At 36.6% G+C, this 11,822-nt stretch overlaps 2 protein-coding genes across 3 annotated transcripts in view; both read right to left on the bottom strand.

Moving 5' to 3' along the window:
- ints4 (integrator complex subunit 4) overlaps positions 1-8,814 on the bottom strand; it is a 17,679-nt gene extending 8,865 nt beyond the window's left edge. Inside the window, exons 1-14 of one of the 2 annotated variants that reach the window (XM_016450072.1) lie at positions 8,679-8,814; positions 7,054-7,257; positions 6,748-6,865; positions 4,440-4,546; positions 4,080-4,283; positions 3,922-3,972; positions 3,223-3,311; positions 2,883-3,003; positions 2,693-2,764; positions 2,433-2,607; positions 2,132-2,337; positions 990-1,132; positions 792-907; positions 347-480 (exon numbers count right to left, since the gene is read on the bottom strand). In XM_016450072.1, coding sequence (XP_016305558.1) covers positions 347-480; positions 792-907; positions 990-1,132; positions 2,132-2,337; positions 2,433-2,607; positions 2,693-2,764; positions 2,883-3,003; positions 3,223-3,311; positions 3,922-3,972; positions 4,080-4,283; positions 4,440-4,546; positions 6,748-6,865; positions 7,054-7,257; positions 8,679-8,732 — 1,794 coding nt within the window. In that variant the 5' untranslated portion in view covers positions 8,733-8,814. The remainder of the gene's footprint in view (positions 1-346; positions 481-791; positions 908-989; positions 1,133-2,131; positions 2,338-2,432; positions 2,608-2,692; positions 2,765-2,882; positions 3,004-3,222; positions 3,312-3,921; positions 3,973-4,079; positions 4,284-4,439; positions 4,547-6,747; positions 6,866-7,053; positions 7,258-8,678) is intronic. The other variant, XM_016450073.1, reaches the window with a different exon arrangement.
- A 1,267-nt stretch (positions 8,815-10,081) lies between these two features.
- The window catches only part of LOC107660694 (BTB/POZ domain-containing protein KCTD14-like), a 4,294-nt gene continuing 2,553 nt past the window's right edge, over positions 10,082-11,822 (bottom strand). Inside the window, exon 5 of the mRNA XM_016450085.1 lies at positions 10,082-10,760. Coding sequence (XP_016305571.1) covers positions 10,092-10,760 — 669 coding nt within the window. The 3' untranslated portion in view covers positions 10,082-10,091. The remainder of the gene's footprint in view (positions 10,761-11,822) is intronic.

Here is an 11,822-nt window from a genome sequence, read left to right as displayed (position 1 = left end):
TATTTATTCCTGTGATGCAAAGCTGAATTTTCAGCATCATTTCTCCAGTCCAGTGTCACATGATCCTTTAGAAATCATTCTAATATGCTGATTTGCTGCTCATAAAGCTTTTCTTATTATTATCAATGTTGAAAGCATTTTGTGGAAACTGTGCTTCCTTATTATTAATGTATTTTTAATGTCATTATTAATTAATGCATCTTTGCTAAATAAAAGTATTAATTTCTTCCAAAAAATAATAATAAAAAAATCTTTCGGACCCCAAACTTGTGAATGATAGTGTGTATAATAATCAAGTAAAAATTAAAAAAAGACTGGATATGAGGTACGCAAGCAGGTTTCTCACTCGGAGGTGTGGTACCAGGTGGGACAAGCTGTCACGCAGGTAGGCGTAGTGCCGAAACGTGTGATCTGAGAACAGTGCTGGCATGGTGGGACAGGATTTGGCTGCATTGAAGACCAGAACTAAAACAGCAATGTCTGAACAAACCCAGGTCAGTAAAACAAGCATTTCAACAGACACATGAATATCTACAGCTCTGAACAGACAGGCAGCAGAAGTTATCCAACTTAGTTCAAATATTATCAGTCTGAACAGCAAATAAATAAATCATGAAATTTTTGGAAATGCGTTTCAGCCTGAATATTGAGATCAGATTCTTTCCTGCTATTCAGGATTCAAAGCAAATTGCTTATTTTGTATTATTCATCACTTTTTAGTTATTGTTGACAAAAGTAAAAAATGTAAATGCATATGTTAATAGTCAAATGCATTGACGTTATCAGGATACAGGCAGGGTCGTCCATGTCTGGTTCTGGAGTGTCGAAATACGGATGTGTGCTCAGCAGCTCAGGGACAATCGGTAGCACCAGGGTTGGGTGCCTAGCACCAAGGAACTTCAGACATCTGGATTGAAGGAGGACAAAAACAAATTAGAATGGGGCTGGATGACAGAGAAGAACGGACAGGAACAGCCACTGGAACTCACTTCCAGACTGAGTTGCGGTCGGTCGGGTACTTGGTGAGGTTCTTCAGGAGTTCCAGGAGGGCCAGCTGGATGCAATCTTTAGTGGACACATTAGTGTAGCAGAGCAGCTCATGCAATGCCTCGCGAATGTCCCGCGATGAGTCCTGCAATGAATGGGCAATTAACTGGTCTGAATGATTTGGGGAAACGTGTAATTGCAAATTTTTTGATAAAAATGTGATTTAAAAAAATAAATGCGCTAGGTTTGCTGTGCTTGTTTGCAGGGCTGCACAATTTAGCCAAAAAAAAATGGTGATTATATTTAAATATGACTATATAATAATAATGCTAAATAGTAATCATTATCATTATTATTACTACTACATAAAACATTAAAAAAAAAGAATATTACTACTGTGATATTTCACTGTTAAACTAAAATTTGATTAAAAAAAATATTATTAATAAAATAATAATAATAATAATTATCTAATTGAAATTTTTCTGAAAAAAAAAAAAAAATGCAGGTTTGCTGTGCTTGTTTGTAGGGCTGCACAATTTGGCCAAAAGATTTGCGATTATATTTAATATGACCATACTACTATTACTATTAATTAATATTAATTATTGATTTTTTATATTCTTCTTGTTGTCAGGATTAATTAATAACAAAACTGTATTCATTTTCAAATGCAGAAAACTGCAGAGAGCACAAAGTTTGCTGAGTTTCAGTGCTACGCTTCACCACTGAAACATGCAGTGTATATATTTGTTTCATTAATAAAATGATCAAATTGCAGCTTTTGTGATTTGATAATCACACTAAGCCATATTGCGATTTTGTTATATTTTGATGAACCATACAGCCCTACCTCATATATCGGTATTTCACTAGATCAGGGGTGTCGAACTCAATTCCTGGAGGGCCAGAGAGTTTTGTTCCAACCCTGCTCCAACACACATACCATGTAGTTTTCAAATAAGCCTGAAGGACATGATAAGTTGGATCAGGTGTGTTTAATTAGGGTTGAAAGGGGCTCCGGCCCTCCAGGAACTGAGTTACACACCTCTGCACTAGATAATGCCTTAAAATGACATTTAGAGCACTTAAGTTTACATTGTGCTCTGTGGTTTTGACTTTGTCACATACACTAGTGGCCCACCTCCAGTACTGCGAGGACAGTGTCCAGCTGGTCTTCTCTGAGGGTGATGTGAGTCGAGATCTGCCGCAAAACGTGGATAGACTGTAGCCGCACCTCCTCGATTTCATCATTAAACATGTCCACCAGGAAGTCAAGACACTTCTCAGCAAAGCTGGGTGAGGATTGGGCGAGGGAACATAGCGCCTCTACCGCAGAGATACGCACCTCTGTGAAAAGTGATACCAAATGAATAACCCAGCTCTGGAACAAAGTGCTAAAATGTCCTCAAAGATAAATAATGGTAGTGTTTTGAAATACATACCGTACATTTCATCTTCCAGGCCATGAACAAAAGCCCCACAGGCTCCAGAGTCAATGAGATTTACACCCGAAGTGTCGACTTTCTCTTTAGGAGCGTCGTCGGCCCATCGCCGTCCAGATGAGAATTCTCCAGAAGCGTACAGTTCTTTTGCTCGCTCATGAGCAGTACGTTTCCTCTGAGACAGATTGAGAATGATATTTTAAACATTTCTTGCCTGCGTGTTTCTTGCATGTTTTTTGTCATTTGTTGTGTGTAAATACCCTCAGATCTGACATCAGCTTCTTGTCTAATGTCTGCTCCAGAAAATGAGGGCTGACTTGATGCATTGAGCCCTGAGAGAGAGAGAGAGAGAAAGAGAGAGAGAGAGCGAAACAGATGGATGGAAAAGTCAGTAGTGAGTTAATAAGAAATTAATCATGTGGTTATGCTACAAACACACCCAACACTCACCAGCAGTTTCGCAGCTTGCACTCTGACTACCCATGAGCCGTCACTGACCATGTGACAGATCTTCCCGAAGGAGTCGTCCACCAGTCGGATCTCCTCATTGGAGGAGGGGATGGGAACAATACTGTTAATGCACAAGGACAAAATTAATGTTCAATCCATGTTAAAAGGCTTCATTCTTGAGTTTCTCGAATTGAAATTACCATTTAAAACAGTGCAGGCTTAGAAAGCAATAAGTACACAATGGCTGCAGTCAGCTTTACCTACTCTTGAAGACTGGATGGACTCATATAGCAAAACACAAACTAATGCTTCAGAAGGACAGAAGATATTGACTCTCTACCTCTCAGGATAAAGCTGGCTCAGAACCCAAACCATCTGCACCGCTGCTGAACGAACCTGCTCATAATCATCACTCAAGAGCTTACAGGCCTGTTCAGGGGATCAGACATTCATATATTAGTTATTTCTTTTGTAATCTCATGCTCAGAGGAATGAAAAATTTAAAACATACATTACCATTCAAAAGTTTGGTAAGATTTTTTTTTTAAAGAAATTAATACTTACAGCAAGGATGCATTAAATTGTTTAAAAGTGACAGTAAAGACATTTATAAAGTTGCAAAAGATTTCTATTTCAAATAAATGCTGTTCTTCTGAACTTTCTATTCATCAAAGAATCCTCAAAAATAAAATGTTTAATGGTTTCCACAAAAATATGAAGTAGCACATCTTTTTATAACATTGATAATAATCAGAAATATTTCTTGAGCAGCAAATCAGGATATTAGAATGATTTCTGAAGAATCATGTGACACTGAAGACTGGAGTAAAAAATTCAGCTTTGATCACAGGAATAAATGACATTTTACAACATATTACAATAGAAAACAGTTCTTTTATATATTAATACTATTTCATATTTTTGCTGTACTTCTGATCAAATAAATGCAGCCTTGGTAAGCAGCTTTCAAAAACAAAAAAAATCTTACCAGCCGTAAACTTTTGAACGGTAGTTTAAGATTATTATAGCTGATATTGACCTGGTTATAAATAGTCTGTTGAATTTTCATCCCTCTTTCATGCAGCTGCAGCTGATCGGAGAAAGAAAAACACACTGAAGTCATTTAAAGAAACACAAGTAAATAAAAGCCACATTCAATGCATTTTAACATGCCGTTATTCCACAGAGCTCATGTACCATGGCTTTGATGGCGGCGGTGCGGACGCGAGGGTCCTGGTCCTGGAAGTAGTCGCTGATCACACTCTGTACGTCCCGTACGTGTGATGTTTGTGCTCCGGGTCCTGCATCAGTCTCTTTACTGAGAGGTTTGTCAACCGTCCCCAGACAGCCCAGCAGCTGCAGACACTTATTCCTCACTCCGAAATAAGTGCTTGAGAGATGCTGAGGAAAAATATGACATGAAAGTAAATTATTATACAATAATAATAATTCTGATTCAGAATTATGTTAAAAAGCTGATGAAATCAGTTAATTGTTACTGCCAAAAAGTATGATTTCAGTGTTATAGGAATGGAAGAAATCTTAGTTATTAGTCACCTTGCAAGCCACATCTATAAGTCTCTGAATGACAGCGATCTTGTCTGGGAGTTGAGTACCAATGATCAGCAGAGTGCCCAGAAGCTGCGCCAGAACCTGATGAGACTCTAAAACACAGTCAGAATTCTAAGAAAAATCCAATTTCTACACACAATTAACCCAACTAATCTGCATTGACCGTTTTATTTAGGACTTAACAGTAAGGAATTTTTCTGCTGGCCTAATTGGCTAGCAGTTCAGATTCTCACTAGTTCATTCATTTTATATGTATCAGAAAAAAATTTAAATAAAAAAATTAAATAAAAATTATATATATATATATATATTCAGTTGTTCATACATTTTTGATTACATAAAAAAAAAAAATAATAATAATAATAATCTTATACTCTTCTAAAGACATTTTTGTGAACTGTCTGGGGCCATTATTATTGTTGAGGTATGACAATAAAACTTTTGTTTAATTGATAAAGACATTTATATTAAAGGGGTCATGAACTGAGAAATCAAAATTCCCTTGATCTTGTGACGTATAAGGTCATTGTACTATAAAAACATCCTGTAAGGTTCAGAACTCAAAACTTTCTTGTTAGTTTAAAAACAGCTTATATTGAAGCCAATCTGCCAAAATGACAGCTTGTGCAATGAGCCACTTTATGATGATGAACTTTATTTTTAATGAAGATCCAGATTGCATCAGTAAGAACTTGGTCCTTTGTTCACTTCATTTCACCGCGGATTCGTTTACAAACAAGGCACAATTCAACGCAGGATTTTCAGAAAGACTGAAACTAAAAGAAGATGCTGTGCGGAAATATACTGGATCCGACAGTAATGTCGCACCACACAAGTGTGAGTAACTGTTTTTATTACATGGTCACTATTGCTTTGTCTGTTATTACAGATCGTTTGATATGAACGGAGTATTTATGCGTTTTTAACTTAAATCACAGCGTCCATCTATGAACACAACTATTAGCCAATCATAGCGGTGGGCGTTTACTTCTGAGTCGACAATCCGCGTCGCCTATTCAAACAGAGCGTTCTGATGAGGGGGGTCAAAACAGGACAGAAAATAGCCTATTCCTTCTGAATTATGTTTTTTGATGTAAAAATCTTGATAACATTATAAGTGGACCTCAGAGAACAGTACAAACTAATAAAAAAAGTCAGTTTATGACCCCTTTAAGTGTCACATTACTCTTTAGCAGAACATTATCATTTTAAATCAAAGACTTACTTTCATTGTTGAGAGTGTTTATAGCATCATCTACTATGCAGTCTGGAGCGAAGCCCTGGGTTTTTGATAATAAACCCAACAATGAGGCGATCTTCAGCCTGACAGAGTTATCCGACTCCTGTAGACCACATCACCACAAACACACAGGACACCGTTATTAAAAAAGCAATACATAATCTTACTTTCATCATACACATATAAACTGGAATTTGCATGTGTCTCATTTTAAAATGTTTATGTGCTAAATATTTAATATAAATATTAGGTGACGTGTATCAAGTGACATGCTTCATGTTCTGTTGATACCTTGTAATAATGCTCGAGCAGTATGCGCACGACCCCCTCCACACTCTCAGCCTCCACAGGTTTACGTGCGAAATGCAGCAGGTACTGCAGAGCGTCTGTGGGGCTGGTGGCTTTACACAGGTCTATGTGAAGAGCGGCTGATTTACTGGGTTTGGTCAATCGAAGCTTTTTCGCGAAAGAGTGGATGAACTTTATTTTTAATGAAGATCCAGATTGCATCAGTAAGAACTTGGTCCTTTGTTCACTTCATTTCACCGCGGATTCGTTTACAAACAAGGCACAATTCAACGCAGGATTTTCAGAAAGACTGAAACTAAAAGAAGATGCTGTGCGGAAATATACTGGATCCGACAGTAATGTCGCACCACACAAGTGTGAGTAACTGTTTTTATTACATGGTCACTATTGCTTTGTCTGTTATTACAGATCGTTTGATATGAACGGAGTATTTATGCGTTTTTAACTTAAATCACAGCGTCCATCTATGAACACAACTATTAGCCAATCATAGCGGTGGGCGTTTACTTCTGAGTCGACAATCCGCGTCGCCTATTCAAACAGAGCGTTCTGATGAGGGGGGTCAAAACAGGACAGAAAATAGCCTATTCCTTCTGAATTATGTTTTTTGATGTAAAAATCTTGATAACATTATAAGTGGACCTCAGAGAACAGTACAAACTAATAAAAAAAGTCAGTTTATGACCCCTTTAAGTGTCACATTACTCTTTAGCAGAACATTATCATTTTAAATCAAAGACTTACTTTCATTGTTGAGAGTGTTTATAGCATCATCTACTATGCAGTCTGGAGCGAAGCCCTGGGTTTTTGATAATAAACCCAACAATGAGGCGATCTTCAGCCTGACAGAGTTATCCGACTCCTGTAGACCACATCACCACAAACACACAGGACACCGTTATTAAAAAAGCAATACATAATCTTACTTTCATCATACACATATAAACTGGAATTTGCATGTGTCTCATTTTAAAATGTTTATGTGCTAAATATTTAATATAAATATTAGGTGACGTGTATCAAGTGACATGCTTCATGTTCTGTTGATACCTTGTAATAATGCTCGAGCAGTATGCGCACGACCCCCTCCACGCTCTCAGCCTCCACAGGTTTCCGTGCGAAATGCAGCAGGTACTGCAGAGCGTCTGTGGGGCTGGTGGCTTTACACAGGTCTATGTGAAGAGCGGCTGATTTACTGGGTTTGGTCAATCGAAGCTTTTTCGCAGCCGCAGGAACCTCCTCAAGAGACACCTGCTGCAAAAAAAACAAAAAAAAAACAATCAATAGGCCCTGACATACACTGCTGTTCAAAAGTTTGGGATCATGTTTTTTTTTTTAATGAAGTCTCTTCTGCTCATCAAGGCTGCATTTATTTGATCAGAAACACAGAAAAAAAAAACAGTAACATTGTGAAATATTACTGCAATTTAAAATAACCGTTTTCTTTTTTAATGTACTTTAAAATGTTAATAAAATGCTTTTAAAATATTCCTGTGATTCAAAGATGAATTTTCAGCATCATTACTCCAGTCTTCAGTGTCACATGATCTTCAAAAATCATTCTAATATGCTGATTCAATATCAATATTGGAAACAGTTGTGCTGCTTAATATTTTTTTGGAACCTGTGATACTTTTTTCAGGATTCTTTGATGAATAAAGTTAAAAAGAACAGCGTTTATTTCAAATATAAATCTTTTGTAACAATATACACTACCGTTCCAAGAGTTGTCAGTAATTAATGAATGCTTTTATTCAGCAATGATGTGATAAATTGATAAAAAAGTGATAATAAAGACTTATATTGTTACAAAGGTTTCTATTTTAAATAAACGCTGAAAAAGTAACACAGGTTCCAAAAAAATATATATTAAGCAGCACAACACTGATAATAAATCAGGATATTAGAATGATTTCTGAAGGATCATGTGACACTGAAGACTCACACAAAATTCACAGAAATAAATTCTATTTTAAAGTATATTAAAATAGAAAACCATTATTTTAAATGGTAATAATATTTTACATTACTGTTTTTCTGTATATTTGATCAAATAGGCCTAAATGCAGCCATGAAGAACAGAAGAGACTTCTTTCACAAACATTACAAATCTTACTGATCCCAAACTTTTGAACAGCAGTGTAAACACTGAGAAAAGCCTGAATTCACTTACTGTGTTAGTTCTGATATTTTGTGATGTACGTCTCACTCACAACCCACGAGTTAAACATTCATTCAGTTATTTTCATTATCACACAATCTGAGAGTTTACTTATCAAAAGCAGATCAATACACTAACAGCAAGTGCTGGCAATGAGATGTTATGGTTGCAGGCTTCACAGGTAAAAGAGAAAAAAGTAAAACTACGATAAAAAGCGAAAAGAAAAAGAAAAGCACACATGTGCATTTCAACTTTCCTCTGACTAAAAATACTTAAAATAAAGCAAATAACAGCCAAATAACATAAATGTACAAATTAATAAATACCTGTTTGTCATTAGAAAAATAGTTAACACACATAATAACGGTTACAGTAATAATCACACTAATGCTAAAGGCTACATCTGCTTTACATTTATTCTAATATTTTCATTATAATATTACAATTATATTCTATGACCAGCACAATAACATGACATTTTATAACCAGTATATGTGCTGTTTTCTATGCTCACCTGAGAAACTTTAGAGAATTCCTCATAAACTCGTTTCTTCAGATGAGCTGCCATTGCTGTGTTTATCACGCTCCTGCGCTTCTTCGCGCATGCGCTGTTCGGCGGCGTCAGAAGTTTGCTGCGGAACAGCGACACCTCATGGACGGAAGTCTTCAGAAATCACACGAGGACAGTCCTGGGATTGAGGGCTTTCCATAGGGGCTTTCCTTTTAGTAAAAAAAAATTCAATGCATTATACATAATATTTTTTTTAATGTCATAATATTATAAACAACCTATTCTGATTTTTAACGAGACAACAATAGGACAGATACAAATATTCTTGATATATTTTTTTTTCTAAGCTTGACCTTTCACTCGTTTCAGTTTTTTCCCCCTGAAACTCTGCACACTGATTAAAGATTTCAATATCTTTTTTTAAAGAATTATAACATATACCATCAAATATAAGATGCTATAATCACAATGTGGACTAGAATAACAGACTAGAAGCAACACATAAAGCAATCAGTAAATGTTAGACAATGTAACACGTAATCAAGTTAGGTTATTTTTTTCATATCCTGCTTTCTATAAACATATGAAGTAATAAGATCCCGCAACAGTAATTCTGCTGGAAATAGCACATCACTTTTTCTTAATAATATGTTGCACCTTTAATGATCTGCACAAGGAAAAGGTTCATCCTAAGTGACTTTGCAGGACAAATAAACACATGTACAAAACAGACATATTATTTACACATTTACACAAAAAATAAGGAGATAAAAATGTTGCTATATGAAGTGGACCTGTTTTTACATTCTTATATAATGCATTAGGAATACATGATCAAATGCATACCTTGAATACAATGCAAGTCACTTTGGATAAAAGCATCAGCCAAATGCATAAATGTTAAAAGTTGCATGCATAAAATGGTGCAATTCTCAGATATGGACAAATAAACAAGCCAAAAACATTCCTTGCTAATTTCAAGTGTTGGCGATTAAATTAAATGCAAATTAATGTCTGCAGCATCTGTGATCAACAAAACTACCCACATCATTTTAAGTGAATTTCTGCTGTATTAACATTCTGTTGTAATCCAAAACGTGCCACAAATTCTGCTGATAAAACTTAACTTGAACCAGAATATTATTTTAAAACTTTCAGACTCATCTGTGCAGAAGCTACTTTAAGCCAACGGCCAGGACTGTACAACGAGAGACGATATTAAACAAGGGTTTAACAGATACTGACAGATAAGAACACCATTATACATGATTGACAGCTGTCATATAGGTGGGTCTGCTAAAGGAACAGAAGCTGTTCATGTCGAATTTGTTTGATAAGCTGATTATATAATATATAAAACATTCCATCACTTTTTAAATCCCTATTTCTAGGTCATGAACTTGGGCCAGAAATTCTTCACCACCAAGTGAAGATCAATTTATAGAAGAAGTCGTAGCTCTTGAAGAGAAACGCTTTGTCTATGCTGTGTGGTTGGATCTTTACTTTATATCCTTTGGCTTCTATGTCCATTTTGACGCAATCTAACAGATCTTCCACTGATGCAGGAGCTTTCCACGGACCAAAGCTCACCACGGACTCTCTCGGGGTGCCGAGACTGTCGATAGCATTGTTGTATCTGGCTAAATCCTCTTCTGTCCTCACAACACACACGATTATGTTGGAGTAGCGTGAGGCGATGGCCTCGGCTCTGGCCACCCGCACAATCACCTCCAGGTTTTCTCGGTAATTCGGCACACGGGCCAAAAACTGCTGTCTCCCGACCGTCTCTCCGAAGAACTGTGGCGTCTCCTCGATGGCTTTGACCAGAGGTTTGATGTCGTAGTAAAGCGCCTCCTTATGCACCTCCTGCAGGTGTTCAGTAGGAAGTCTCTCCGTTCTGAGGTACTCGAGGATGCACCCGAAATAAGTCCCATCACGGTCTACGAAGTGACGGCCCTCAGAGTCCATCTGTTTGGTTGATCTGTTAAACAGGTCTGCCAGTGTGGAGTTTGGGAATTTACGGATGGTTCCCAGGGTGGTGCTGACGACATGACCTCCAATATTCAGCTGCACAACTTGGGATTTCTGTGGAGAGAGAAAACATATCGCTTTGATATACATTTAACAGTTAATATGAATAATATTTAGTCCATTGAAAGCCTGAGTGATCCTGACCACTCTTTGTCATTATTGATAGGAACAAAACAGACTATCTAATGTCTCTAAGGTGCAATGACGTAAAGAGCAATTAAAGACCAACATTAACTGAGGCAACTTTTGTTGAATCAAGCAACAAAATAAGACATAATTCAATAAATAGTCTATATTGTAATCCTGTATATTTTAGTGTTATATATACAGTTGTGCTCATACCCCTTGCAAATATATGCAAAATGTTAATAATTTTCACAAAAAAAGAGGGATCATGAAAATCGCGTGTTCATTTTTTTTAGTACTGTCTTGAATAAGCTATTTCACATAACAGATGTTTATATATACTCCACAAGACAAAATAATAACTGAATTTATAAAAATGACCCCGTTCAAACGTTTACATACGTTTAAATCTTAATACCGTGTGTCATTTCCTGGATGATCCATGACTGTTTTTATGTTTTTTGATAGTTGTTCATGAGTCCCTCGTTGGTCCTGAGCAGTTCAACTGCCTGCTGTTCTTCAGAAAAATCCTCCAGCTCCTGCACAATCTTTGGTTTTCCAGCATCTTCTGCATATTTGACCGCTTTCCAGCAGTGACTGTATGATTTTGAGATCCATCTTTTCAAACTGAGGACAATTGAGGGACTCATACATAACAATTACAAAAGGTCAAAACATTTACTGATGCTCCAGAAGGAAACATGATGCATTAAGAGCCGGGGGGCTTGTCTTCTGGGAAACATGTATTTATGTAGCTTCTGAAGTGCAGTACTAAATTAAAAAAAAAAAAATGATCTTTTATCAAAATAAGAAAAATGTACACATCATCATCCTGTTCAAAAGTTTACACCACCCGGCTCTTAATGCATCATGTTTCCTTCTGGAGCATCAGTAAATGTTTTGACCTTTTGTAATTGTTATGTATGAGTCCCTCAATTGTCCTCAGTTTGAAAAGATGGATCTCAAAATCATACAGTCACTGCTGGAAAG

Source organism: Sinocyclocheilus anshuiensis, unplaced genomic scaffold (genome assembly GCF_001515605.1).
Source record: "Sinocyclocheilus anshuiensis isolate Anshui unplaced genomic scaffold, SAMN03320099.WGS_v1.1 scaffold948, whole genome shotgun sequence".
In the NCBI taxonomy this organism is placed as follows: domain Eukaryota; kingdom Metazoa; phylum Chordata; class Actinopteri; order Cypriniformes; family Cyprinidae; genus Sinocyclocheilus; species Sinocyclocheilus anshuiensis.
This window is presented reverse-complemented; position numbering and strand designations above follow the sequence as displayed.